The 20,233-nt window shown below is 34.0% G+C and overlaps 1 protein-coding gene across 1 annotated transcript in view; it reads left to right on the top strand.

Annotated features, from left to right (window-relative positions):
- LOC150109429 (cx9C motif-containing protein 4-like) overlaps positions 1–12,073 on the top strand; it is a 43,209-nt gene extending 31,136 nt beyond the window's left edge. The window contains exon 2 of the mRNA XM_090413115.1: positions 5,329–12,073. Within this exon, the coding sequence (XP_090269241.1) occupies positions 5,329–5,474 (146 nt within the window). The 3' untranslated portion in view covers positions 5,475–12,073. The remainder of the gene's footprint in view (positions 1–5,328) is intronic.
- Positions 12,074–20,233: the final 8,160 nt, after the last annotated feature.

Raw genomic sequence — 20,233 nt, 5'->3', positions numbered from 1 at the left:
TTGGATTTTGCTGAGGCTTTTGACAGAATACAGCATGGTAGACTGCTGCATAAATTGGAGAGAATGGGTTTGGATTATAGAATATTAGCATGGATAAGAGGATGGCTGACTGACAGGTATCAAAAAGTGGTATATGGGGGAATGTGAGTCTGCAAGATTTAAGGTAACAAGAGGGTGTACCATAAGGATCAGTGTTTGGTCCACTGTTATTCAATCTGTACATTAATGATATTGGGAAGGATTTGACAACCGACATACAGCTATTTGCTGATGATGCAAAGATAGGTAGGGTAATCAGGAATGCTGTTGATATGCAGTGTTGCAGAATGATTTGGAATTGTGGAATTCCAAATCATTTTGGAAAAGTGGAATTGTGGACATGGGAAAATGGGTATCAGTTCAATATCAGTAAATGTGAAGTCATTCACTTTGGGTTGATTAGATATCCAATGTTGTATTATAGTGGTGGGATTAGGCCAGCAGAAACTGATGAGGCTAGGGATCTTGGAGTGTTAATAGATAGGAAGTTGAAATTCAGGGCCATGTGGCAAAGATTGCAAATACAACTCAATGCTGAAACGAACGTTCACATGTAAAGATAACTGCAGACACTAGCAAACAGGAGAAAGAGGGGGTGATATGATTGAGACTTACAAACTTCTGAAAGGGTCATACAGGATTTCAATTTATGGAGGGTGGGAAAAGTATAAGAGGGCATCCTTGGAAGCTGAGAATGAAGGCTGCTAAGAAAGGGGGTGAGGGCAAGATTTTTCTCTCAGAGGGTGGTGTGTGATTGGAATGGATTGCCATTGGATGTTGTGCAAGCAGTGTGAATGAATTCAAGAATAAGTATTGATAACGGTGTGTTGTTACAATGGTTCATCTTTACTTTAATTGACTCTCGTGTTTCTCATGTAACGATATAGATAAGAACCTTCTCTGATAACACGTGTCGGCCCCAGGTTACAAGAGGAGGAATCAATCCTGATGTCTCAGGGTCCTGAGATCAGCTTCTCAAGAAATCCTAAGATATTTATTTTTGAAATTGCGCCTCCTAGGAGTAATAAATTTTGTAAGTTACATTAAGAGAGAAATGATCTCAGGACAGAACATCCATGATATCCTAAGTTTGTTGATGTTGCCAAGGTCTTATTCCCTAACTTCCCGCTGAGGTTCTTATTAATCTTTTTATAAGTGGTGCATCAGATTCCAACACGATGAATGCTAACAGAGTATCTTGTGCATCAGCACAATTATCGGCATTATTGTTATCAGTAATATTAATCAATAAATCCTTTTACACAGCTAGATACATATGGTAATGCTAATGCTCAGCTCTACATTGGATGCTAACATACTATCTTGTGTATCAGCATTATCATTAAATTATTACAAATACTCAGTAGAAATATCATTTAATTCTCTAAGCTAATCTTCGAAACCATATTTTAGTTATCTCAACATTCTCCTAATCATTACAACAACTCAGCACTGCTAAGAAACAATAACATTTTATCGTTCAGGGTTTATCTTCTAATCGCTAGAGTCTTGTCTTAAGATATCATTAATTCTTTCTCTTTAACTTAATCACTTAACCACGTTCCTTTCATCCACAGCTAGCAATGAAAATTTTCTACTTATCTATCTCCATTGTCGTCTTGTTGGGAAGTGACCCTCTTCAATGAGATGCCCCTTTTTCTTTCCTCAGCTGAGAACAGTGGCAAGTGGCTGTCGACAATCCTGAGTCTTCTTACAATGGGTGCATGGCTCCTCCTTTTATGGATGACTGGCTCGGCTGGAGATCTACAGGACTTCGGGTCTACTGTCTCCGCTTATGCATCATTCAACCAGCTCCGGAATGGAGGCTCTGCCACCTTCGTTCAACCCACGACCTCGGGAGACTCAATGCGACTTGATCCAGGAACCCGAGAGTGACGGGGTGCTCCTGACCTTTTTATTTCCCGCTCGTCACGGGGATTTCCATACTCTATGATATTCTCATAATATTCACATCCTTACCCACGTGGGTCAAATGTCATAACGGCCACCTTCTCTTCTTACCCCTCTCCTCCACCATTGGTGTGGGATCGCCGGGACGAACTGTCCTTCTCATATCACCACTCCTGGACTTTGGGTGACACTCCCTTTCGAATTCCACCCAAGTTATGCTGTAACGATCTGAAAGCTTGACCGATCCCACCCAAGCAGAAGGGTGTGACAAAATTGCCATATGTAACTCATTGTGAACAAAGACGATAGGACCCTGACCTTGATTGATACTGGTATTGGTCTGACCAGGCATTTCACATAGATAACTTACTTATAACAAAATACAATGTAAATCATACAATTTTTGGACATTTACTCAGTTATAGACTTGCTGATATCATAATATAATGTGAATTAAACAATGTCTGATACACTTATTCAGTTATATGTTAACATAATTATCAAGGAAAACTGTACAGTATGGAACTAGAACATATTTACAAGGTTACACTACAGTATACTCAGAAACAAACACATATATCTACTCAATTTCTCTAGTTCTGATTGTTAAATTATGAATAGATTGGAATTTATATATTTTCAATTAATCACAATTTAACAGTGTGTAATATGTGACCTCCCTCGATGAGTCTCTGACTCTCTGGAGGTCTCTCTTAATAATAATAATAATAAAGGTGACATGAAAACTGAAGATAATAAGAAGATAATAAGTGCCTATATTTCCACCAACTTGGATCCACATCTGAAGATAATAAGATTACTCCACATATCTAGATACCTAGATGTGTACAGTTAAGAGGATGTGTACCATACTAGAAAATTTTCAAGAGGAATGCAAAGAGGAGTACATATCAATACTTGCGGTAGAAAAATCTGTCAAAAGCTTGAAATGTGGAAAGGCAACTGGAATAGATGATATTCGACCAGAAATGCTTAAGTATGGAGGTATTAAAGTTTTGCAGTGGTTACACTGCATAATTCAGAGGGCCCAGTCAGAAGGTCGAATTCCGGACGATTGGAGTACAGCTCTAATAGTTCCCATCTGTAAAAAAAGGGAATAAAGCTGAATGTGAGAATTACAGAGGAATTTTTCTACTGAGTTCCAGGTAAGATTTATGCAAGCATACTTGAGAAGAGGTTGAGAAAGATTATAGAGAGAGAGACTTGGAGAAGAACAAGCTGGGTTCAGGACAAATGGAGTTTGTCAGGATCAGATTTTCACTTTACGGCAGATGGTTGAGAAATCAGAGGAATATGATGAGTATCTGTATTTGTTCTGTATATCTGATAAAGGCATACGACAAGGTGCCCGGAGAAAAGCATTTGAAAACACTACAATTATATGGGATGAATGGAACATTATACAAGGCAATGTGTAAATGAGTAAAATGAATATGAAATATTTTTTGTGTGATTTTTGCGTTATTATTATCACTTTTTAGTTTAGTTTATGGAGGAACATTTAAGAAACTTAGATTTAAGACATTTAAAAAATGTTTTGAAGGTATTATTCAAAATAAGTCTGTAATAATCTTAGAACATATTAAAGCATGGGTTGGAAAAGAAAGAAAAGTAGAAAAAAAAAATTGGGTCCTATTTTGTTCTGATCAAAGAAATGAGGAAAGACAAAGGTTATTATATTTTTGCATCAGAAATGATCTATTGGAAATGGCTGGTTCCACAGTATTACAGAGCTAGTTGGAATGCTGAGCAAAAATCAGTAATAGATTATTTCATCCTTGATAAAGGATAGAGAAAGGTGTTCATAGACATCAAAGTTTTGTCTTCTGTTGCTTTAGATGGAGTTTATATGCTTCTTATAAGCCACCTAAATTTAAGATGTGTATGCAAAATAAATGTGACAAGAAAAAGAGATAGTAAGCTCAACCAATGGATATTGAAACAAAATGAAGCAAAGCAAGAATTTGAATCTCAGATCAGGTCCAAGGCTGGTTCACGGCATGGTCATGTTCTAACTGCTTGGTTCAAATTGTTTGCAACAAAAAGTGTGGTGAAGAGGAGGTGTGAGAAGTAGAGCTTTTACATGGAGAATTTGTGAGTGAATGATGCTCATTACTGTAATGTTGCTAATGCACGGGGTGTAAAGGATTTTAAGATTCAATATGATAAATATGTTATAAATTGAATGAACCTCCATGGAGGGTATAATTCATTTCATTTTCCTTTTACCCTCTTTTACCTTGCGGTGTCGAGGGTTTATTAATCATCGGACCTCAAACCGTTCACAGGATAAGGTGGTCAGCCCTATGCCCGAGGGTATAATAATATAATAAAAGTTTAAATTCAAATAGTTTGAATCCTGCAGTCAGAAGTCTCCTCTAAATTTCATTCATCTCATTAAACTTTTTTATTATTGAAAATTTAAATTTTATAATTTTAGTTTATACTATTTGTATTTTTATAACTAAAAATGTAGCTAATAATTTAAAAAAAGTTTCATGTTTGTAATATATTAACTTGTAATTTATATGGGAGGTATGCTGATGTTACTAAAATTTCAAAAGGGATATGTGGGCATTGAAATTTTGAGAAACACTGGTCTAGAGAATGTGATTAGTACTCAGAGGACCTGAATGTTAATCACATCCTTTAAATATTACATGCTGCAGTAGGAGGAAGAAGACAGAAGGGATAGGGAAAGAATGAATGATTCGTAGCAGCATTTAAATGTAAATGTGCAATAACTTCAAATGAACAGTTTAATGGAATTGCTACCTAAGTCAGTGCAGCCTGTCATTAATGTGTATGTATGTGTTTTAGATGAGAATTTGATAGCTTTCAGAATAAGCTCAAAAATGTGACTGGTTATGAACTTGAGGTTTATGAATTGGTTTCTTTGTGGTCTGTATTAGAATAAAATAACTCATTGAGGTCTAAAAACTTAACGTAAATTTATAAAATGCAAAATTACTGTCTTTAAAAACTCATTTTTTTTCTTTTTATTATTACTGAATAATTATAATGTTTATTATTATATTGTAAATTAAAGCTTTGATGAATGGAAAAAACACTTTTTTCATGAAAAAAGTGCTATTTTTTTATTGCAAAACAAAAATTATTCTGTAATCAAAATTATCTATAGATTGCAAAAAATTCATTATCTTGTTTGGAGACCATGCTCTGTATGCAGGTTGCCATCTTGGCAGGATATTGCTGCTTTGCATGATTAAACTATCAAAATTTGTTATTAACATTTTATTATTATTTTTGTTGAAGAACTTTTTTGTAGTTTTATTATTAAAAAATGTAATAAATCCTAGTATTATTCAAAAGCAAATTAAGTTTCATGTATTTTAGACAACAGATATCAAGAGGAAGTCTGTCTAGGAGTTTTGAGAGCTATGGAAAGGTGCTGTGCAAAATGGAAAGACACTTCAGATTGCTGCTCAGGGTTCCAGAAAACCAGAGTAAAACTTCAAGCTATAATGCCAAGTGATACATAAGTATCCAAAGAGTTTGCTCTTTCTAAAGGGCTTTGACATTCTGATATGTAAATATAGTTTTATAGCATATTGCTGCTAGGTTGCACATACTTTAATCCATATTTAACTAATGTGATGTCATAAAAATATTTAAATGTCCTGTATTCACATTTAAAATGCAGTGTATGTATTTATTGATCTTAAATATAAATTTTGCTTTTAGATTTTAATATCTTAAAAGTGGATCTTCAAGAAATAGAAATACTTGTAAATGAGGTAAAAATACCCAGTTAAAATAAGTTGAAAGAATTTCACATTTAAGTAGAGCTAATCAATTTATCTATTAGCATGGTATAGGAATTTAAGCATGTGCATGTGTATGCTGATAATACTTATTTGTAGATACAACCTGGTTTATGACTGGGATTTGTTCCTGAAAACTAGAGCTCTTATTAAGAAATAATATAATTATGAGGTGGGGAGGGTGTATGAATGAACTTACACACAAACACCAGTTAACACAGATGCAAAATAACAGCTAGTGTGGTCCATCTTTTATTGTGCATATTGTTTATATATTGATATTACCATACTTATTACATGTATTATGTATGTTATTATTAGTTGTTGATTTTATGAAAATAGTTTACACTTAAATCCTGTATATTTAAGGAGACGGTATACTGTCTCCTGTATATATGCTGGGGGACATTATACATGATGTTGATTTATTGGAATCTCATTTTCACCATGGATGAAGACAGATGGTTACTCCATAATGTGTATAGTGCTTTTAAACAGTATCATTGCTCTGATTTAACCTGAACATGGAGTTAATTAAAAATAGTTTATCATAATCATGTAAATGTTGTCCTCTATTAATTCAACATCATGTCCAATAACCAATATCCTTAAGTAGCTGCACAAGGGGAAAATATTAAAAAAATTACTTAAAAAGTAAATATAATAATATAATAAATAAGCAACAAATTACACGATAATTAATTCACAGCACATAATTAAAGTCATTGATACAAGTTATTAGATTTTATAACTATCTCTGTTTACAACATGTTATATCATACTGCATGAATAAGTTCAGAGATACCAGAAATATAAAGGTTGGAACATATGAGTCAATTGTCTGGTGGATTTGATGAGGGTTGTAACTGTATAATTCCATTAAAGTTTTTATAGTGAGAAGTTGTAAGTTTGAGGGAGAGGTGCATACATTATGTGCTCTATTAAATAAATACTTGATAACAGCAATTTTTTGAGAGGTGTGATATGCAGACTTTGATGAATGTATCTGCCAGTAAAGATAGGTTTTCAATAAACACCAGTTGACAAAGTACTGGAGATTGTGCGAGTAAGAAGGATGTCCAAGAATAGTAAACTACCAGCATTTTCTTTTTCCATGGTTAATTGAATGTGGATGAATGCTGTTGATTTGTTCTAGGAAAGTGGCAAGTTCATTTTCAGAATGAAGCCAAACAGCAAAAACATCACTGACGTAATGAAACCAGAGGGTTGGGTTGAAGACAGAGGGCTATCCACGGTAGTGCCTTTAACCTGTCTATAGATCTTGTTTTTCCAGCTGAAATATATTGATTGCATAATAAATTCAAAAATCTTCACAACATCAGGAGGGAAATCATCATATAGTAAACTAATATTGTCTGCCAACAGAATGTTGGTAAAAAGAGAAACAATGTTCAGAGCTGACTAAAAAATCCAACTCTTATATTTGAATATTCTTGATGTTTTTTTTTGAGAAAATGTTTGATGAATGATCTGCATTGTCCAGTATTGCAGTATATACCTAGTTGTGTGTACCTTGTATTCCTGTTCTCTGATTTGCTTGTTTTTACACACACACACACTGATGGTGTACTGTTATTTTCAGTATGAAATATTTGAACTTTCATTAAAGTTAATTACTATAGTTATTTTGTAATTTGTTGTTTATAGTTATGCCACAGGTACCTTTAAAGATTAAATATGATAAATAATAACTACAATAAATTAAAAATATTGAAAAGTACACATGAAAAACATTCACAGCCATTCATAAAAGTTAGTGCATGATTATTTAAATTGCCATTGTACCATTATGACATGCTCTATGTACAAAAACAACATTGCTAAGATTGCTATCAGTAAGTTGAGCTCATTACAGCAAAGTACACAAAAACAGGAGGAAGCATAAATCAGCATCTCTCTACATATATATTTACTATTTTCATGATGTTAGGTTTCTTTACATTATCATAAACAACCACACAGCTGCATATGAGGCTCATTATTCTAAGTAACAGAACATTTATATTATATCACAGCACATAATTAAAGTCATTGATGCAAGTAATTAAATTTTATAACTGTCTGTTTACAACATGTTATATCATACTATGAATAAAAGTACAAGTAACCCTCGTACAATGCGGTACTTATACAACGCAGTCTACAAATTGTAGTACACCTTTATCTTTTCATATGTTTTTCACAGTGCGACTTCAAAATCAAATTTTATCTTCGTTAAATTTGTGTCTGCCTGTAACGTGCAGGTAGTTATAAGTAGTAAATTTATATTAGAGGAAATACCCTTTACCATGCATGTACGTCAATTGTTTATTGTTGAAAATTGTCTTCGTTTTCTGCCAGGAAAGTACATTAAAAATATTAAGTGTGTTAATCTGAAGCTGAGAACTTAATTTTCTGGTGAGTTACATACATAATTAATATGTAATGCATTTTTTATGTAAAAAAATTATTTTTATAGTAATGCCCACAAACTGCAACGAAAGAGAAAAACCGACATTGAAAAGAAAATTCATTTCTTTTGAAGAAAAAATTAAAATCATGGATCAGCTGAAAATTGGAGAAAAACCAGGAGTTGTTGCAAGGACTTTGAATTTAAATGAATTAACAATTCGAACAATCAAACAAAATGAACATGAAATCCAAGAAAGTGTTATTGCTGGGTCAATTGTAAGTGCAAAGCGTGTTGCTCGTGTACGTGATATTATTATTATTATTATTATTATTATTATTATTATTATTACTACCACCCCAAGACCTCACGGAGTCAAAGACTCATCTGGGAGGTCCTTTTATCACACACACAGCTCATCATACTGTGTTTTAAACACATTCAAACTCTTAGCAGACACCACATTCTCAGGCAAGGCATTCCAATCATTCACCACTCTGCACAAAAAAAACCTGCCTCTCACTCCCCTACTCACACCCTCTTTATACAGTTTCCAGGGATGATCACTGGTTCTCACCTGATCTCCCACTATTCTCTGTAAAACTTGTCTAGCATTGATCCTATCACAACCCCTTACCAACTTGTAGGTCTCTATCATATCTCCCCTCTTCCTCCTCTCCACCAGACTCTGCAAATTACATCTTCTCAATCTTTCCCCATACTCGACATTCTAGAGGTCAGAAACTACCTTAGTCAGTCGCCTTTGGACATTTTAGAACATCTCTTCATCCTTCTGAAAACCTGGTGACCAAATCTGGGCACAATAGTCCATGTGTGGCCTAATCAAAGCCTTATACAATGGAACAAGAATCTCCCTACTTCTACACGTCAGTGTCCTCCACATCATTCCCAGAAGCCTTTGTGTTGTCTTCACAATTTTGGCGATGTGTCCCCTAAATTTTAGAACCTTATCCACTATCACCCCCAGATCTGTTATTTCCTCTACCTCCAACAATATATTCTCACCAAGCATAAATTCTGCAGCCCATCTTTGTTTTCCAAATTTTAAAACCTTACATTTTGCAACATTGAATTCACATCCCTATTTCCGTGCCCAATCACTCAATCTATTCAAGTCTTCCTGTAAGGCCACAACATCTTCACTACACTTCATGGTTCAACTGAATATCTCCATCCAAATCTTCACCTATATCATTAATATACAAGTTAAACAGTAATGGCCCTAAAACAGACACCTGAGGCGCTCCACTAGTGATTTTCCTTTTCCTGGATATTGCTTCCCCATACACAACTTGTTGATACCTATCAGATAGCCAGTCTCCAATCGAATGCACCAATTTAATATTCAACCCCCATCTGCTCTAGTTTGACTGTCAACCTATCATGAGGTACTCTATCAAAAGCCTTTGCGAAATCCAACTATATTACTGTGTATACTTTTCCTCTGCCCAAGGAAACAGTCACTTTATTGTAATAAGTAAGTAGATTACTAAAACATGACCTCCCTTAAGCAAATCCATGCTGTCCATCAAAGATAATACCATTGTTATCAACCCAACTCTGGATCCTAGTTCTCACAAGCTTCTCCAATAACTTAACCACAACACCTGACACACAGATAGGCCTATAGTTTGATGCTTGAGTTCGATCACCTCCTTTATGAAGTGGCACAATCTTGCCCTCCTTCCACTCCTTAGGAACTTGACCGAGTGCAAGACTCATATTAAAAAAATATGTCAAGGCAGGTGTCAACTCCCTGGCACATTCTTTCAGAATACGTGGTGATATATTATCAAGTCCCACAGCCTTATTAACATCTAGTTTACTCAACTCCCCATCTGCTCTCAATCCCTCCATGAAGTCATATTCACAACATTGAAAGATCGTTATGAACTGTTCATTAAGTATCCCCACCACACATTCTGCATCAGCTGTTTTTATACCATTTTCTCCACTCAATGTCATCCTTCCATAATTATTCTTTCTTTTGCTGGCTACATATGGAAAGAATTCCTTAGGATTCTTTTTGGCTTCATTAGCCAACTGCTGTTCATACTTCTCTTTAGCTACCCTCACCAACCAAGTCACCTCCTTGCTTGGTCTTTGTCCTCATGGAATTGGTTATTTCCACTTCTCTTATGCTGCCTCCACAATGCCCTTTTTCTCTGTATTGCATGCTTGATCTCTTTATTCATCCATCTCACACCCACTTTATTTAACCTTCTCACCCTTTATAATACATTTAGACATTGCATCTACTAAACAGTTTTTGAAAATCCCCCAAGCTGCATTGATCTCTTTTCCAGCTAATTCCTCCTTCCATGCTACACCCGCAAGCTGTCTCCTGAGCTCTTCATAATCACATTCTAATGGGAAAAATGGAGAAATCTCTGATGATTTAGATAGAAGATTGCACTCAAAAGAAAATTCCTTTGGGTGGAAATCTTATTAAACAAAAAACTCTCAAAGTTTATAAACATTTATAGTGCAGACTAGGTGTTCAATGCAGTTGAATCTAGATTATATTGGAAAAAAAATGCCAAAATGCACCTACATTTTAAAAAGTGAAAGATCAGCTCCTGGATTCAAAGTTTCCAAAGATAGAATTACTCTACTGTTTTGTAGTAATGCACAAGGTGATTACATGAGAAAACCAATGTTTATTAACCGGAAACATTTATTCATTATGTGAAATGAAGTTTACATACAATATACTATGTATTTGTTTCATAGTTTATATGTTTTCTTAACTTACATGAATTACTTGAATTAAATAAAAATATTTTTTTGTTTGATATTGTTGTTTATATAATTAAAAAAAAAAAAAAACGATTTCAGAATATAACCCCACTTTTTTATGTGATCCGGGTCTCGCATAACGTGGCATTTCTGTGGAACCTAACATCCACGTTAGACGAGGGTTACCTGTACTGGTCACAGACTCATAAAGCATACAGAGTATAGGAGAACTTGCATCTGTATTTGAGTTTTTTTTTTTCCTTCTTACAAAGAATTTATTCAAATGTTTGTACACATTTATCGAAAGAAATTTTCTTTCCTCTGAGAGTTATTGGGTAAACAAACAGGTATTTCATTTAGTACTAAATTTTCAAATTTTTGATAAAAGTATCAAGTTTAGAACCTTAATTTTCATGCTTTTATTCATTCATTAGTATGTTGTTTTATATTCATTTACATACTATACTTTTACATGTGCTGTGATGCACAGAATACTAATTAATATTCTGTGCATTAATATAATAGTATTGTTATTCAGTATTATGAATATATTTATCTCTCATTAGGCAGTTCTTATTAATACATTACAGTATTCATAAATTGGATGAACATGCAGTCTTTCTAATTTGTTTGAATATTTGAATATTATTACTCAATGATGCTATGTCATTTATTCCTACATTTTAATTTCTGTTAGAAATCATACTCACAGCAGACAAAATTCAGTATTTGTATACTGCATCATAGATTGTTAATATATTAAGTTCACTTTGATTTACACATTGAAGTGGTGATATGTTGATTGTTATGTTTTTATCATTTCTTGGAATCAGTCTGTAGGAGTTAAAGAAATTAATATGCATTAAAATGTTTGTATTCTTTAAATTAGGACTATACATCTTTCTTAGACCAGATAGCCAAAGTCAGATAAGATAACTGTAGTATGAGCATAATTTTTTCAGAATTGTCTTTATATAAATATTTCACCCTTAACTGGATATGTGGGATACTCCCACAAAAAGAAATTATCATTTAGAAACTTTGAATTTTTTCTTCGTTAAAAAATGTTTGAAAGCATGAAAAAAAAACAAATATTAAGGCATAGTGTCTTCTGTACTTAGACAATAAATGATGACTGTGTATGGCATGCTTGTATGCATTTCTAAAAGTTGCTCTTCATTAGGATTTCCCAAATATCTTTAAATTGTTTGACAAATGTCATGACATTTTAATAGATGTGATTCTGGGGGCGGGAGAACATGCATTATTCTGTTCTAAATCTCACTAAATTGTGATCAATGACAGTTATGCTCGTGATTTTTGCAGTATGAGAAGAGCTGTTTAACATCCCAACCGGCCATGATGTCTATAGATGTCCAGCTAAATCTGGATACAATTCTGTAATACCTGTTGAATAACATGGATAAGAAGTGCAATTTGGTCTCACTATTTCATCCATCTCAGCCAGTAGGGAGGTTAAGAGATGAGTACTACTAGACAGTGACTTTTTTTTTTCAAGTGCTTAACTTTCTGCCCTTCCCCATTACCTACCCAAATATAAATGTTAGGAATATTAAGTATAAGAAAGAAAGAAAACAAGCACACTTTTCCAAGAATCAGAAAATGGAAGCATTTTAGTATAATTCATGGCTCTTTCCCCTCCCCTCGTGCATACATGTGGTGGGGGCATGAAATTTTGACCTGAAATAATAGAACCACATGCAAGCTGCTTATAATCCTGGTTGAAATGAAACCATATGGTATTATGCATATTATAATATGAAAGTAATTTGTATAAATCTGGAAGTTTTAACTTCAGTATTATAATATTTGAGTAGCCATTAGCATTATAAATATATTTTTCTATTACTTTTATTACTTAATTTCAAAGATTTTTTTATTGTAGCAAGAATTATTTACATATAAATTGTTGTATAATGTAAGTCATTGGCATCTATTTCTAGAACGTAGCCTGAGATTCTGTAGGTAAAAGTTGTGAATATGATTTAAAAAAAAAAAATTATATTTTATATAGTAAAAAAAAATCCAAATTTGGTTTCCCAAAAAATGGCACTTTCTCAAGAATGGCATTACAGGAAAACCTCACTTAACGCGATTAATTAATCCATCAATTAATGCGCGCTAAGCGAATACAATAAACAATAGGAATAATTATAATTCATCCATCAGTTAGCATAAATTTTGGGAAAAAATTAACTTGTAAGCTATATTAGAGGATAAAATCATCAAAGTTAAAAATCAATTGCATAAATTTTTATTTAATGCCCAAACATTGGATTGAGTTACTTTTTTTACAAAAAAAGTTAAGTAAAGATGTTTGAATCATGCTCGACTTTTTCATCTTGTCATGCAATTTGCGATAGCTGGCGATCGCTTTATCAAGAATTAAGCAGACTTCGAAGCTTTGTTCCATATTAGTATCAGCATCAAACAAAATTTTCTTAGCATACTCAATGGGATTGAAAACTAGATCAAGTTCTTTTGCAGTTAGCTTCTTAGTCATAACATTCTCTTGTTCGCACTCCTTGCTATCTTCTTGATATGCATGCTGTTCTTCTAGTTGAAGGAGATCATACTCACTTAACTGTTCTGAATGGGAATCGAGCAAGTTTCTCACATCTTCATTATCCAGTTCATTAAATCCAAGTTCTTTTCCAATTGTGCCGATTTCTTTGATAATGTTAGATCTTGGATTTTGAGCATGATAAAGTAACATAGGCTTGAGTTTAAAGTCACCTTCTGCACTGTCTCCTAATAAAAGTGTAAGATGATATTTAGATATTTTTTATCCTGGTTGAGATGTTTCAGTTTTATCTAGGAAAGTTTTTGTTGGCATGGGATTCCAAAAGAGACCAATTTCATCGACATTGAATATTTGTTGATCATCATAATCACCCCCCCTGAATTATGCTTTGCAATTCTTCAGGAAACTTGGCTGTAGAATCTTTATTAGCACTAGCAGATTCCCCAGTTATTCTTATCCTAAATCCTAAATCATCCTAAACTCACAGTAAAACTTTCACATTACTCTTGAAATTTGGTCTCTTTCACTGAGGTAAAAATATTGAGAGCTTTTGCCTGAATATTCCCTGTACTAAGAGGTATTATTTTTTGGTTATAATCCTCAATCTAGAGTGATAGAAGATGCTCCATCTCTATCATTAAATGGTTTATATTTTGGGTGATCTGCATGCTTATAGAAGCAGGTAGCAACTTTTCCTTGTTCTTTGTATTCCTTGCTCTTATTTAGTATAGTCCAAATTGTAGACTCACTGTATCCCAAATCTCACACAATCATTGTATTACTAGCACCACTTTCATGTCTCTTAATCACTTCCAGAATTTCTGCTCGCTGCAGATTGGCGACAAAAAATATTCACGTAATGTCAAATTTTGTATAACATAAAAAAATCTCGTTAACTGATTAATCACTCGCTTAAAGCAGGAAATAGTATCATTTCACTCAGTCGTGTGCATATCGAATTCGCATTAAGCAAGGTTTTCTTGTACTTCCTATAGCACATGTTCATTGCAGCATTCCTATGTTGAACAAAACCATAACATAAAATACTTTGTTTCAACTTTTTTTATATCTTCCCCCACACCTATGAAAGGTTTTTCTGTAAATCTGTAGTATATTAGCACTGTGGGTAGGCTAAGGATTTTTTTTTCTATTTTTATTAATTTTCATATTTTTTAAATATTTATTAATTTTTTACATAATCTGGAAACTGCTCTAGAGACCAAACATAGGACTTTTTTTTTTAAAGCATTTCATGATTCCAACAAGCAAGGTCTTACTGGGCATTGAATTTTATCTCCTATTTTTCAGACAGCTACAAACATCCATGCCAATGGCAGGATTCAAACCCTCAACCTGTTGGTTGGAGAGCAGATATGCTAACCACTCAGCCAAACAGGCTGTCAAAAAGTTTGAAATTATATTTCATTATTTGCAAAACTAATGTTTCATGTTATTCTAAAATGACCGAGTAAAAATCTCTCTCTCTTAAAAAATTAACGTATTTTAAACATTTAGTTATGTATAGTAGTATACTGAGTAGCTTAAGGGGGTTAACTATCACAAGGATTCTCTCATCACATACTCACCAAACGTGTTAAATTTTTTTATGTTAACACTGATCTTCATTTTTATGCACTGTTTAATATAGTGTTCATTTGAAAGGTATGGATCCAACTTTATTGATTTTTCTTTTATTGAAATAAACAGATTTTATTTCTTTAATATTCCTCACATGAGAGGCTGTTCAACATGTGCAGGTGAAATCTTACTATAATAACTCTTAAGGCTGTAAAATTTACTTTGTTATACTAAAATTTTGTTATAGTGGATAAATAAAACCAAATAAATTACAGATGACTTATTTTAGAAGAGTTATACAATTTGCTTGTCTGGTTGGTTAAGTGGATAGCCTACCTGCTCTCCAACTAACAAGTTGTAGGTTTCAATCCCACCATGGCATGGATATTTGTAAAAGCCTGCTCTGAATAAGCTGGTATAGCTCCTTGAGTTTATAAGGCTTGTCTTTTATTACTTTTTTTTAAGCAAATAATCATTAAAAATTTTATTTTTTAATCAAGAAGTCTATTATTTTTTGTTTTCTCATATTTTAGTACTATTATTAAAAATGAAATTTTTGATACCATTTTAATCCATGAGAAATATTTTCTTGGACATACCAATAGTGAACAGATATGCAGAAATTTTTTCAGTGTTTAAATTTCTGGGAGCTTAATGTCTTCATCGGGTGGCTTACCAACATTTTCTTTGTTATCTTCACTCTCAAACTTCAAAGATTCCTACACATTTTCAGTAATGTCCTGATCCGTAACTCACTCTGACATTGCATTGTCGTATATTCATAATTCGGAACTCCCTTGGCAGGTTATAGAATTCCACATTTATTGAATTTGTGTTCCAGTTCCATTCCAGTCATCTTTTAGAGTTGGGTTGCAAGTGGAACATGAGGTTCTATAGCAATAAGTTTTTTTTCCCTTTTTTTTTGATAAATTGACTGTTGTAATGCATTTTGACTACATGATTCCTAAATTCAGAGTTGGAGAACCATTATACAATTTGGAGGTAAAATTTACTTAAACTTGTTTTAATACATGTCAGATTATTGAACAATTATTAAAATAATTACTTTTTTCTTTTCATTTGGGCATCCAAGTTTTTTTAGCCATTCATTATATGTTGCTTGTGCCATCCAAGCATATTTGTTTGATAATCACAGGAAAGCGATCATACGTTCTGAAAACATTGGATTTGCATATCTCAGTGAGCAATGTTAGCCTTTATCTTCCAGAACATTGTAGCACAAAATGACATTTAAAAAAAAAAAAAAAGATAATTTATATAGCAACAAAGTCCAAATTTCATTTTCCATAAGACACTTTCTCAGTGTCTTTTTTTGGCACCACCTTCTATAGTACACATGTTCATTGCAGCATTTCTCCAATGAACAAAACCATAACATAAAATACTTTGTTTCAATTTTTATTTATGTATTTTTTTTTTTTTTGTTTCCCGTACACGAAAGGAAACCTATAATACATTAGTACCTTGGGTGGACTAAGGATTTTTTCCTGTTTTTATTAGTTATATTTATAATTTTATAATAGACCGTATTTTCCAGTGTATAAAACGCACTTTTTTACCTTAAAAATTCATCTTAAAAATGGGGTACATCTTATATAATGAGGGTAAAGATTGTTTCCTTTTTTTTTCAAAGTCACGCACTTCCTTTTATGTTCCAAGATCTTTGTAGGCAGTTGATGGTGCAATCAAATTGATGCGTGACCTTCACACGACTTCTAGCGCGTCATTGGCTAAGAACGGGGAGTTCCTATTCAAGTTTCATAATATCTTATCCACGTAATCAGTTACCGATGTTTATCAGTATTGAGTTGACGTGTTGAGATATTTTGTGTTCAGTTTGATATTTCCCCGTAGATTTTAGTGATGGAAAAAAAACAGGCGACATTCATATTCTTCAAGTTACAAATTGCAGGTTGTAAAATATGCGGAAGAACATGGGAATAGGGAAGCTGAAAGACATTTTGGACCTCTCTCTACAAGAAAAATGATTAGAACGATTAGGTTTTTCCAGAAAATTGTATTAAATTTCTTGGGGGGTGCGTCTTATACACCGGAAAATATGGTGTATATATATATATATATTCACTTCTTTACAATCCAGAATTCTGCTGTAGAGACTAAACATGGAACTTTTACAGGCCACTTCAGATGACCACCAAGTAGCCTTGAGTTTATTTCCTTTGGTCTGTAATTCATCTTACTGGGTATTTTTTTGTATACCATTCATTTATCATCAACAACCTTCAGTCTACTCCTGATGAATGCCTCTCCACGTTTCTTCTGTAACAGCTGATCTTATGCAATATGCTATAAATGCTCATAATATCTATCTCATTGTCCCATCTTATTATTTGCCTGCCTGGTCTTTGATATCTATTTTTTTGGTGTCCAGGTTTTATGTTTATTATTACAGTAACCTTCATGCGATCAACACTCATTGTGAATGCCCACTTAGGTAGCAACTATCCCACCTATGCATGCAGTAGTGTATTATAAAATTAAATTAATGCATTTAATTGTCATCCTCAATTGCATAAAATAAAATAAATTGATGTATATTATTTTATTTTAATATAATTTATTTCTAATTATATCCGTTTTTTTTTTATCAGATGTATTTTCATTCTATAACGCTACTGCACGCATAGTGGGATTTCATCGTAAGCATGCACTCTAACTGTATGTTATTCCTACTATTTTTTTAAATAACTTTACTGATGTCCTAAGATACTTAGGACAAAATATTTACTTATTACAGAATTTTGTTACTGTGGTTTACATGTATGTTTAGTTCATTTTAGCACTAACTTTTGGAGACAGTGGGCAATTCACTGGTAGCCAATCAGAGATAGTTTGCCCAAGATTATCTCTAATTTTAAGCGTCATCATGAAGTGACAGCTAAAACATGCTGCTATCTAGTGGTCCCTAACATAATATTTATTCTGAAAACAAGTTGGTTGATTTTCTTGAGTTTGCGGGACGAAAAACCAGCTAGCCGTGCCAGAAATAGATTAACTCGGGATTATTATATATGTCTTTTAATCCCCTATAGGAAATAGGCAGGGCCATTTTAGCATTATCTAACTGTTGGAGACTGAGTGGGCAATTCACTGGTAGGTAGCCAATTAGAGATAGCTGGCCCAAGATTAGCACTAATTTTAAGTGTCATCATGAATCAGATTTTACTTTATGGAAAAAAAATTAAAAAGTTTCGTATATACCTCACACAAAGTTTAAAAACTTTCAGAAATGGATAGTGAACGTTATGGCAATTTCAGATATTTTGGAATTCGGTTGAAGAGAATCAGCATTTCAACTCAACAATCGTTGGGCGTTAGGTTTCGACTATAAGTCTAAAAGTGATGGATTTTCATCGCTATGTAGCAATAGCACTAACTATAACTTATCACAAAAATCAGTGCCGATCAGCACCGCTCAATTTCGACATGCCGCACCAAACAGAAACCAGTGAAGGAAAAAAAGTGTGATAATGCGCACAACGAAGTCAAATATCGTGATGCACTGTCATGCTCAATTACTGCAGATGGAAGAAAGTTACCTCGTGATATTCAAAAAGGAAAATGTCGAAGGGGAAATTTCCCCTGGAATACATGTAAGAGTTCAAGAAAAAGAATGATAGACACTACAATGGTTTAAGATTGGATTAGAACGGTTTGGGACTAATGGTCATGAGCTTGTTTCGATGGCCGGCTCTTCATGTGGGATAGTTTCTGCAGATACTTAGGACCTGAAATAGTAAAACAACTTTCGGATGTGAAAACTGATGTGGACATATCCTGGTGATATATATACAGGGTGTTCGGGATAAATTTGACAGTTTTGTAAGGAAAAAGAAAATCTTCTTTGTATATATTAAATTTAATGAATTGACAAAAAAACATTACAGGCAGAGTTAATTACAATACCATCAACAAGATTTACTCAAAATAACCACCATTAGCATTGATCACAGCTTCAATTCTGCTTCGGAACCTCGAACAAGCTGATGCTACAGTCTCCCTGGGAAGGGCCGCAAAAACTGTTTTAATTTTATCCATTAACTGGGCTTTTGTATTACTGGAAGTGCGATTGGTGTCTTTTTCAACTGCGCCCCCATACAAAATCCATGGGGTTAAGGTCTGGGGAGTTTGGAGGCCAAACATTTGGACTGGTGAAGTCGTAGAAATTTTCAGACAACCATTTTTGACTTTTCCCAGAGGTGTGGCAAGGGACCGAATCCTGCTGCCATACATACGGCCTACCATTGGCTACCCTTGTTATCCAGGGCTTGACTACAGTTAGCAACTCCACGAACAAAGCCCGAATTCCAATGCCAGGGTTCTTCAACACCTGTTCCTGCAGATTTGCGAGGAATTCTGCTGTACGAACGCAATCAGATCGTCTGCTAGGGATCTTTCTTCTTGCTACATCCTCGTCACCATTGCAAGTCTCTAGTTCATGCCTGATTGTTTTTACTGTATTCAGGGAGCATTGGGCAGCAGTCGTAATATCCTTATTTTGATGGCGGGCACGAATCATCATGATACAAGTTATTCTCTTCCATGATTCAGGTGGGTTCCAGCTATCCATCCTTTCTGACATCTTGTATATGAATGAAGAAGGGTCCAAACTTTTAAATGAAGAGAAGTGTGTGTTAATACATGTAACTTACGGAAAAATATAATTAATTATAAATATGTCAAATTTATCCCGAACACCCTGTATATATAAAAATCGGTCAACAAACCATTTAAGGACTACGAGAAAATTCTACATGGAGTGGATGGCAACGACCCGACTGGCAGGGAAGACTAACAGACCATCGTTAGAACTGTTGTGCAACTGGATTTTGAGAGCTTGAGACATGAATAAAAATAAGCTAATGCCTTTTATTCCATATTAGGAGAGGCCTGTGTAGCTCAGTGGAAGTTGCGCTTGCATCCTCTGTGCAACAGTTCTAATGATGTCTCTTAGTCTTCCCTACCAGAGTTGTCATTAGAACTGTTGTGCAACTGAATTTTGAAAGCTTGAGATGAATAAAAATAAGCTAATGCCTTTTATTCCCTATTGGGAAAGGCCTATGTAGCTCTGGAAGTGGCTCTTGCATCCTCTGCACTTGGCAGCATGAAGATGGACTTAAAAGTTCGAGTCTAGTCGCCGAC

The sequence above is a fragment of the Typopeltis vanoorti genome, chromosome 2, assembly GCF_054136105.1.
Source record: "Typopeltis vanoorti isolate ZY-2024b chromosome 2, IOZ_Tvanoo_1.0, whole genome shotgun sequence".
NCBI lineage: Eukaryota > Metazoa > Arthropoda > Arachnida > Uropygi > Thelyphonidae > Typopeltis > Typopeltis vanoorti.
The sequence above is the reverse complement of the archived record's forward strand: the minus strand, read 5'-3'. Positions and strand labels throughout refer to the sequence as shown.